We start from the raw sequence: 10573 nt of genomic DNA, 5'->3' as shown, positions 1-10573 counted from the left end.
GACTAAGCGCAACAAAGACAAAACAAATCCAACACCTCCAAGCAGCCATGGTGCCAGTCAACTTTCGCATTTCATTCATTCATCAATATCATTCTTATCCTGACTGCACTGAAGCTGGCTGGTGACGTGGGGTGGATCACTGGGGTGGATAGTCATTTGTATTTATTATTTTAAAAGGAAACATATTCAGTTTCGTTTCACTTAATTTATTTTAATATGATCAATATGTTGTTGTGAAAAACGTTTAATATTTTTAAAAGGTCATACTACATTATATTTTATTCCCATCCTCGGTTTACGTCACCCAACGTTCCAACGTCGATTGCGTCAGTGCAAGTGGGAGTTCAAGGTTGAGTTTCAAACCACGAGAGTACCCTCAGGTACCCTCACGTAGAGCTCTACGTAGTCTACGTAGTAGTATTGGAAGACGAAGAAGACAGGCGAAGGAGTGGCTCAATCAAGGTAAGGGAGCGTAAACGTTAATATATATACATATATAATTGTTATTTTCTCGCTAACATCGCGTTTTATTAAGGGATTTCCTGTGACTGTTTCTCAAGTCGACTGGACTGGTCACTTACTTAGCACGCTAGCTGGCGTTTGCTCGTCCATTCATGGCTGCCAACTTCCAGTTTTGAAAAAGGGATTATGTGGTGGGGTGAAACCCAACCCAAACATGTTCGCGTTATTAACCAGAAGTGTGTACGTACTTCATATGATGGTATATGTTAGTTTTATTGGATGCATGTACTTTTTATCGCTGTGGTATATTTTGGCCAACACTGAAACAGCATGTTTTTTTCTAGCTGACTAATAATGGGGCACTGCTAGCAGAGTTTGTAGCCTTGTCGTTTGGCGGCCATTTTAGCATTAGCAACACCCGCGGGCATCTGTTTCCGATTTGAACAACCAAATGCATGATGTTCCGAGAATACACACACGGTTATCTTCATTAGATGCATGTACTTTCTTATCGCTTTCATGTTTTATCGTTATAGCTTAACACCCAAACGGAACGTTTTTGGTTATGGCTAACACTCAAACCGCATGTTTTTGGTTATGGCTGACACTCAAACCGTATGTGGCACTGCTAGCAGAGTTGCTAGTCCTGTAATTTTGCGGCCACTTTAGAGTTAGCAACGCCCGCGGGCATCTGCTTCCGATTTGAATAACCAACTTTATGCATGATATTCCGAGCATACACAAAAGGTTTTATTTGTGAGCAAATGTGTGTATGTTGCTGCTAAAATTAGCAGTAGCTATGTCCGAGAGTGGGCGCACGATAGCCTGGTTATAATCGACTTTCAAAGGTGTTGCGTGAGGGCACGGCCTGGCTTGGGGCACACCGACTGGATTGTTGTTAGACCGAAGTCTTGCAAACCAATTGGCTAGAACTCTAATCCTAGTCTGGAATTTTCCATCACGACTCGCTCGCTGTCTGCACGACTACAGAAGAGTGTAGGTATTGAGTGTGCATGGATATCCACGTTTTCCCCCGCTAATTAATTCTGGCTTTGTGTTTTTGGTATAGCCTGCCGCCTAACCTGATGACAATGGATGGCTTTGATGAAGCCACTCGTTCGGTATTGGAAGGTAAGTCAATTTTTTTTTTTTAGGTTAAAGGGACACTGCAGGAAATGGTCATAAAAGGTACTGCAACTATGCTGATCATGGAAACTGTGTTGCCTATTGTCAAATTTGATCTTTACATGAAAGTTTACTGAGTAACAAACACATATTTTCTAGTATGGTCCAAGCAGTCATTTTTGCAGCTAAAAATGGCTATTTTTGGAAATTCAAAATGGCGGACCATGGAGAAGATCCCCCTTTTCATGTATGAAAAGTGCATTTTTTCCAGTCATAATGAATGCTTAGAATTTGATGGTGGCGGTAAATATCATGCAAAAGGTAACATTAGTGAATGGGCAGCATGAATTCTGGAAATAAACAACTAAAAATCTCAGTGTCCCTTTAAGAGATTATAATTTTTCTGTATTTATCCCCTATTATTTCTCAAGAAGCGTCCCCAGCACGAGATCCCCCTGTGCCAAAAAAGACAAAGAGTGGCACCAAAGCAGCCATTCCATCATCCAGGTCTTCCTCACCGGCACCCATGACTGTGATTGCTTCACCAACCATGCCTGCAAAAGATGTTGCTGGTAAGCCCTCCTCAGCACACTTCTCAGCCTGTAGACCTTGTTTATAAGTTTTGCAAAACATTATTTGTATTTAAACATTTTATTTTATTTGTATTTTAAATTTTCACTGGTGTTACAATGTTAACATTGAAATGTCTTCGTTTATTGTTTAAGCGGGTCTCGACAGTCTGAAGATGCAGGCCAGACACTACAAAACCTTGAGCAACATGTACAACAAGCCCAATGCAAAACCCAATCAAAATGATGTGGCGCAAATTCTGGACCTCGAGTTCGAAGCAAGGCGGGCCTTTATCGATTCAGATGTTACCAAGGAAGAAGACCGACCTGCAAAAATCCTTGATGCATATCCATGCTTTAAAGATGTTCAAAACGTATGTTTGTTTTTTTCTTCTTATCTGAACCTCAATTGCTGTGTATGTTGTAAGCGTTTTGAACACAGTAAGTGTTTTATGATGTTTCAGGCCATGGATGAGCTACGGCGCATAGTAGATGGTACTAACCGCAGATACATCGAGGACGTAAGAGGAAGATGGACAGAATTCTGCACGAAGGTGCAGTTCTACAGCGTGTGGAAGAAAGTCCTCAAACCCCCTTTTCCTTTGGATGTTCGCAGTGGTAAGTTACTGTTCCCTATCTATATGCAGTGAATGCCTAAGTCATTTTTAAGAAAGGTTGCCCTCAGAATATAAAGACCTAAATATATTAGCCTCTGAAGCACATAAAAACATGCAATAAGTTGTATTTAAATGTTAAGACCCTCATCTTGCATTGGAATGTGTTCATTTAACTCTTAACATACCAAGACACTTCATAAAATTGTCTCGAATCTCACGACCCTGAATGTTGTGAAGCGCCAGGACCAATGTTGCACAATGCATGTCCAGCATCAATGGGTTTACAGCATTCTGACCATTCTTTCTATTCTTTAGTGGATTTCACACTGGCCCTCTTCAATGCACTGCCACCCCTCTTCCCCTCATCCGTTTTGCCACCAAAGAAGCTTGCTTGCAGTGAGGCACTTATTCATACTGAGGGTAAGCAAATATTTCCCCAGATTTAAGCAAATTCATTCATTCACAGAACTGTAAAAGAAAAAAAATCTAAAACTTTGCATCAGCTTGTCTGTTATTAATCTATACTACATTCATTACATGATGTGTCTGTTACCCTGTGCAGTCAGCTGTTTTTGACACTTACTGCTGATAACTGCTGAGCTGACCAGCTCTCTCCACTTCTAAGAGTCTTTTTCAATTCTCATATGTGCGATTCTCTCCCTTGCTCATGAGTTCCCTCCTTCGTCGTTCACACAACTGCAATCATGTTCTGCATTTCCCTACACGGGATGTTTGATATGACTTGTTCTCGGTATACCCCCGTTTTTATTGCACATTTCCAGTAAGGAGAACGAGGAGATATGCATATTAAAGGCTACTGCTTATTTTGAGAAGGTTGAACCCACATCTTTGCTCTTGAGGCGTTCAGCTCTCCTTTTTGAAGGGGCTTTTCCATTGTTTACAAGCGATTTTTATTTCCTTGTCCAAATCCCCTTCTCACCTCAATTGGCTCATCCATTTATATGCAGTCTCATTTGTTATTTTCGCTGGTTATGTCAGCATGATATTTTAGTCAGCTAACAGCCAGTTCTCGGCAGCGAGCTGCTGCTATTGTTTAGCCTAGAAGTCTAGATGCCCCCATCAGCCGGGGCCAGGGCCACCAGATGAGGGAATTGGCCAGTGACGCAAAACCTTGAGTTCCAAGCCATTTCAGGACAATAAAAAAGTTGTGTGGTGTTTCTTGATGCATTCCTCCCTCCCCTATTGTAAATAAATGTTTTTAGAATCTTAAAGTTTTAAAATCTGCAAGTTGCCGACGTTAAACATTTGTTTGTCTTCTCTCTGCACATTCTTTTTTTTTTTTTTTTTGCTCCAGTCAAATGAAGACCCTGCCCTCTACCTGCAGAAGCGTCCACTCTGCTCCCCAGCTCTGCTGTTTGATGGCTCAACTACCATCGTGGCTGTGGGTAACGTACCTGTTACAACCCTCCAGCAGGAAGATTTTTCAGAAGGGATGTTGGTGTTGATGGCCTACTATTATACATTGCGCCTCACATACTTGCTGTTGCTGTTTTTTTGTAATTATTCAGTGGGTCTAAGTTGTTGGTTTTTGACCAATACCCCACCCCAAAGTGAAATTGAGGCAGTGGCTGAGTCACCGGGAAAACTCTCCTGCTCACTTATCCGAATATGGGGACTTTGAGTGGTTCAATTTTACCTCGGAGTGGGGTATCCCTTAATAACGCCTGTATTTCAGGATACAATGTTGGAAAAACGCTACCTCATAATGTCAGAATTTAATTTCCTTTTATTACTGTGGTCCCAGTACATCTAAGTTGTTTGTCTTAAACATGTACCCCAATCCTAAGCGAAATTGAGTCACTCGCTATAGTCCCTGGAGTTGTGCAAGTGAGCAGAAAAGTTTTTCAGGTAACCCAGCCACTGTCTTAATGTGACCCATCAAAGAGCAGAATAGAGAGCGCGCTTCTGAAGGTACAAGACTGGGTTAAAACAGTCTTTGTGTTGCCAACCCCCATCACAGCAAATATGCTCAGCAAAGCAATTGTCACCTATATTACCATCTTTAAGTAGTTGCTGTACTCTAAGGTTACTATTTCAAGGCTCAATTTCACCTGGGAGTGGGGTATACCTATCCTGTATTTCAGCATACAGTGTTAAAATGCTGCTGCATAAGGGCTGAGAGAAATGTGAAGAGATTTATTCAAAGCCTGTATTTCAGGATGCAATGCAAAGCAGCAAAGTGATCTCAAGCGTTTTTGCTGCCAAATTGAGGCTCGATTTCACCTGGGAGTGGGGTGTCCCTTACGTTATACGCATCCTGTATTTCAGCATACAATGTTAAAATGCTGCTTCATAAGGACTGAGAGAAATGTGAAGAGATGTATTCAAAGCCTGTATTCAGGATGCAATGCAAAGCCGCAAAATGCTGCTTCGTAAGAGGTGGGAATTGTGAACCCCACCCCAAAGTGAAATTGAGGCAGTGGCTGGTTCACCTGGAAAGCTCCTGCTCACTTATCCAAGTCTAGGGACTTTGGTGAGTGGCTCATTTTAAATGGAAGTGGGGTATCCCTTAAGATTCTTCAAATTCTGTATTTCAGGATGCAATAGTGGAAAATCGCTACTTCATAAGGGCTGAGAATTTAATTTCCTTATATAACTGGCGTCCCAGTACATCTAAGTTATTTGTCTTAAACATATACCCCAGTCCCAAACGAAATTGAGTCACTCGCCATAGTCCCTGGAGTGGCGCAAGTGAGCAGAAACGTTTTTCAGGCAACCCAGCCACTGTCTGAATGTGACCCATCAAAGAGTAGCATAGAGAAGGTCTTTTGAAGGTACACGACAGGATCTTAAACAGTCTTTGTGCTGCCAACCACCATCACAGCAAATAAGATGTTAATATAGGTGACAATTGCTTTGCTGAGCATAAAGTAGTTGCTGTACTCTAAGGTTATGATTTCAACTGTCTCTGCTGCCAAATTGAGGCTCAATTTCACCTGGGAGTGGGGTATCCCTTCAGTTTTACCTATCATCTATTTCAGCATATAATGTTAAAATGCTGCTTCATAAGGACTGTACTCCAAGGTTACGATCTCAAACGTTTTTGCTGCCAAATTGAGGCTCGATTTCACCTGGTAGTGGGGTATCCCTTTAGTTATACCCATCCTGTATTTTAGCATACAATGTTAAAATGCTGCTTCAGAAGGACTGAGAGAAATGTGAAGAGATGTATTCAAAGCCTGTATTCAGGATGCAATGCAAAGCAGCAAAATGGCTGGTTCACCTGGAAAGCTCCTGCTCACTTATCCAAGTCTAGGGACTTTGGTGAGTGGCTCATTTTAAATGGGAGTGGGGTATCCCTTAAGATTTTTCAAATTCTGTATTTCAGGTTGCAATAGTGGAAAATTGCTACTTCATAAGGGCTGAGAATTTAATTTCCTTATATTACTGGCGTCCCAGTACATCCAAGTTATGTCTTAAACATATAGCCCAGTCCCAAACAAAATTGAGTTACTCACCATAGTCCCTGAAGTGGTGCAAGTGAGCAGAAACGTTTTTCAGGCAACCCAGCCACTGTCTGAATGTGTCTGATCTGTCTATCCTGTATTTCAGCATACAATGTTAAAATGCTGTTTCATAAGGACTGAGAAATGTAAAGAGACTTATTCAAAGCCTGTATATCAGAGTGCAATGTTGGGAAATGCCGACAACTGTGATTTTGTGTGAACAAAGAGGAAATAATAAATGTTAATTATGTTAACAAGTCATTCTGGTTGTGTTTTTTTGTATATTGTGAAAATGCTTTTAAGGTTTAGTTTTAGCATGAAGACCGCCTCGTTTCAAGATCATCATGGATCTTGGTTTAAGACAGAATTCAGTCTTTCTGGAATACTGTACTCTACATTTAGTGTTTCCTTTACTAATATTGAGCTTAATTTGCCAAAGGAAAAAGTGTAAATGCTTGTATTCAGTACATCTCACTTATTTTGAGGTAGCAAAAAGTTGCTTTTCAAGATGTATTATCTTAAAACCAGTATTTTAATATGCTTGTTTTCAGTATGCTTCACTCATTTTGAGGTAGCGAAAAGTTGCTTTTCAAGATGTATAATCTTAAAACCAGTATTTTGATATGCTTGTTTTCAGTATGTTTCACTCATTTTGAGGTTGCAAACGGTTGCTTTTCAAGAAATTTAATCTAGTATTTAGTATATTTCACTTAATTTAGGGCTAGAAAAAGTTGAAACCCAAGTCATTTCGTCTCATAATGAGCATATTTGTCTTGTTTTAAGCCTTCCAAATGCTTCCATTAAATCTAGAAACAAGTCTTTCGGAAATCTTATTTTAAGAAATCTTACCAAGTGAATTTCACTTGCTGCATGGACAGATTTTTTCACTTGTTTTGAGTACTTTTCACCTTAATTCTAATGTTTTTCATCTTGTTTGAAGACCCCCTTAATTTGCAGTGTGTGTGTGTGTGCGCGTGTGCGTTTGCATGCGTGTGCATGCGAGTGTGCGTGTGCTGTGTGTGCATGTATGTGTGCGTGCGTGTTTGTTTGTGTGTGTGTGTGTGTTTGAATGTGCGTGTATGTGTGTGCCACCAGTAGCCTGGTGTCTGGGGGAATTAGGAGGTTATTTATTCCCCCTCAGCTTTGACTCGCCTCACCCGTGATTTCAAGGCGAAACTCGCTCTGAGGGGCTGCTTTTTAGGGATGTTATTGTCAAGGCATAAATTGTCATTAGTCACTGGAACAAATAACATAGAGGCGTCATGGCTGCCGTAGCGTGTGCCGTGCCGCGGCGCCGCATCTTTGAACCACAACAATGAATTAATCAAATTAAAATTCCTTGTTATGCGATTTTGTGTTTTTTAATTTCCACAACCAAGCCCCCTATTTACTGGTAGAACAAAACCTAGAAAAAGACAAGTCACAGTTAAGGGCCCGGGTAACAGTGTTATATTAGCAGAAGAATTATCAATCCTTTAAGCTAATTTGGATAAACTTGGGAACCATAAAAAAGTAAGCTATGGAAACATTGCGTTCGCTCGGCAATCCCCATACCCACCCCAAAAACCTCGCCCAAATAAATGCATCTTGCTCGCCCCTCCCCTCCCTAGTTGATCGCTTGCCATTTAAGTCATTAAATCCTCCAAATTAATATAAATCTATAAAAAAGGTGTTGCAAATTAATATAAATCTATAAAAAAGGTGTTACAAATCACGGCATGGTTGTGAATGCAGCATTCATAGAGGTGAAATTAAATAAAAGGCCCGTGAATGAGCGCATGGGAATATGCTGATGGGAAACAGTAAGTCTGACTACTTCCATGACAACCATTGCAGTCAGTTAAACGTAACAAAGTATGTTGCCCTGCTGCCTTAAGTTTTTAAGTGAACTCAACACGAGAAAGCCTGAAGTTGAGTTATCCTACAAACTTAAGGCAGCAGGGCAACTTACTTTCTTACGTTTAACTGGTTGCAATGTTTTACAGCGTGCAACAACCAGAGCAAAAAGAGGAGCCATCAGGACATGTGCTGGATGACATACAATACTGCAGCTATTTCTGGTTCTGAGTTTGGACTTGGTGTGTAGACAGTGTGGATCTCTGCATGAATGCTGGCTACAACGCCATGGTGTGGTGGGTGTCAGGGGCAATGGGTTCTCTCTCGGTGTCTTTAACTGTTGCACCTCCTGCCACAAAACCACCCAGCCAGTTCAATTCTTCATTTTATTATTATTTTTTTTATAAAGCCAAGCTCCATATGTCCCAACCAAAACAACAACAAAAACACAACACAACATAAAGCCAAGAGCCTGTCAAGTGTGTGTGTGTGTGTGCGTGCGTGCGTGCGTGCGTGCATGTGTGCGTGTGTGCAAGTGTGTGTTGTGTTGGCGTGTGTGTGTGTGTGTGTGTGTGCGTGTAGTGTGTGTAGCCCATGCGAGCCAAAGCCAAAGCCAAGCCGTGCGCCCGGAGCAGAGGGAGCTGTTTTGTCATTAGCCCCTCGCGCGGCGGAGGTGGAAACTCATTTAGCCCCATGCTGGACCTTCATTATGATAGACTTGCATCAGATGGCATCTCTGGCTGGGCGCTGGGCTGGCTCTGGCTCTCGGCAAGCCGAAGGGGCCGCGGCAGTGGAGGTGGCGGTGGAGGAGGTGACGGTGGAGGAGGTGGTGGCGGTGATGGTGGAGGTGGTGGAGGAGGTTTGGGGTTGAGGGTGAGAGAGAGGGAGGGATCTGGACTGGGACCAGAAAAGCAACCCGGGTATTTCTGGCGTACACCAGCCCATGACAGTCCACTTTCTACATATTTAAGAGTGTATCGTCACACCGGTGTGACAGGAATGTTCGGGCAGTGAAAGTTCTATATAATTCTGGGAGCCATACTATACAATTTGGAATTTTAGAATCTTGCATTGTTATAGAAAACATTATTTTTATGGAATGTTCAAAAACCCACACAGATGCAGCATTGGGTCATTCCATCTAAAGGCTGGGTTTGGGGGGAAGATGGTGGGCAGAGAGGCTGGGCTAGAATGGGATCAGAAAAATCAGCCCGGGCATTACTGGAATAGATAAGCCCACTAACACTCACGACAGTCCACTTTCTATAGACAGTATTAAAGATGCAGCAATGGGCCATCCCATCTAAATGTGTGCTGGTCTAAGGAGAAAATAATGATAAACAAAACAAAACAAAACAAAAAACAAAAGCATCAGGCCCCTGAGGACCCAGCGGGAAAATGCCCTGTATGCCAGCTGATCACTCCAACCCTGGAGAGAGAGAGAGAGAGGAGGCACGCGTCTCCAGCCCCTCTCTAGCCTCAGCAGGGGAAGAAGGCCACAGAGGAGGAGGGAAAGGAGGACGGGGGAGGAGGAGGGATAGGAGGAGGACCACAGAAGAGGAGGCGGAGGAGGATGGGGGAGCAGGGGATAGATAGGAGCTGAGGGAAAGGAGGACGGGGGAGGAGGAGGAAGGATAGGAGGAGGACCACAGAAGAGGAGGCGGAGGAGGATGGGGGAGCAGGGGATAGATAGGAGCTGAGGGGAAGAGAAATTGGAAGGGGAGGTGAGGACTGGCGATGGGAAGAGAGGATGGGGGAGGAGAGAAAAGGATGGACTGGAGGAGGGAGGGATGAGAAGAGAGGAGGGAGGAGGGAGGGGAGAGAGGAAAGGAGGGGCAGGGTAGTAGTAGTGGCTGGGGAGGAGAGAGGAGGATAGGATGGAGGAGGAGAAGAGAGGAGGGAGGAAAGGAGGGGCAGGGTAGTGGTTGTGGTAGTGGCAGGGGGTGATGGTTGGCGCTGGTTGTGCCCTGTCTCTGGCAGCTGCCATGGCAAGCTTAGTGAAAGACCACCACCGCAGCTGGAACACGCACTGAGCTGCTACATTGGCTGCTGAGCACACACACACACACACAAACACGCACACAAACACACACACACATGCACACACACGAACACACACACACACACGCACACGCACACGCACACACACGCACACACGAACACACTCTCACACACACACACACACACACACACACACACACACACGCACGCACGCACACGCGCCCGCACGTGCGCACACACACACACACGCACACATGCCGCGCGCGCACACACACACATGCTACAATACATCATTCTCCCACACATGCACATACCAGACACTCACACATGCACACACACACACACACACGCACATACTCACGCCCATACTCACGCATGCACGCGCGGGCACACACACACACACACACGCCGACACACATGCTCGGAAACACACGCAATACATACAAACACACACATGTGCAGACAAACACACTAGCAATGCTACTGGTTCATTAGT

General features: G+C 43.5%; 1 protein-coding gene across 1 annotated transcript in view; it reads left to right on the top strand.

The window, feature by feature from the left end:
* The first annotated feature begins 406 nt into the window (after positions 1-406).
* The window catches only part of LOC134455288 (uncharacterized), a 29846-nt gene continuing 19679 nt past the window's right edge, over positions 407-10573 (top strand). Inside the window, exons 1-6 of the mRNA XM_063206309.1 lie at positions 407-462; positions 1532-1593; positions 2019-2159; positions 2313-2530; positions 2621-2774; positions 3089-3193. Of these exons, the coding sequence (XP_063062379.1) occupies positions 1548-1593; positions 2019-2159; positions 2313-2530; positions 2621-2774; positions 3089-3193 (664 nt within the window). The 5' untranslated portion in view covers positions 407-462; positions 1532-1547. The remainder of the gene's footprint in view (positions 463-1531; positions 1594-2018; positions 2160-2312; positions 2531-2620; positions 2775-3088; positions 3194-10573) is intronic.

The sequence above is a fragment of the Engraulis encrasicolus genome, chromosome 9 (genome assembly GCF_034702125.1).
Source record: "Engraulis encrasicolus isolate BLACKSEA-1 chromosome 9, IST_EnEncr_1.0, whole genome shotgun sequence".
NCBI classification, from domain to species: domain Eukaryota; kingdom Metazoa; phylum Chordata; class Actinopteri; order Clupeiformes; family Engraulidae; genus Engraulis; species Engraulis encrasicolus.
Note: the sequence above shows the minus strand (reverse complement) of the source record. Positions and strands in the feature narration are given on the sequence as shown.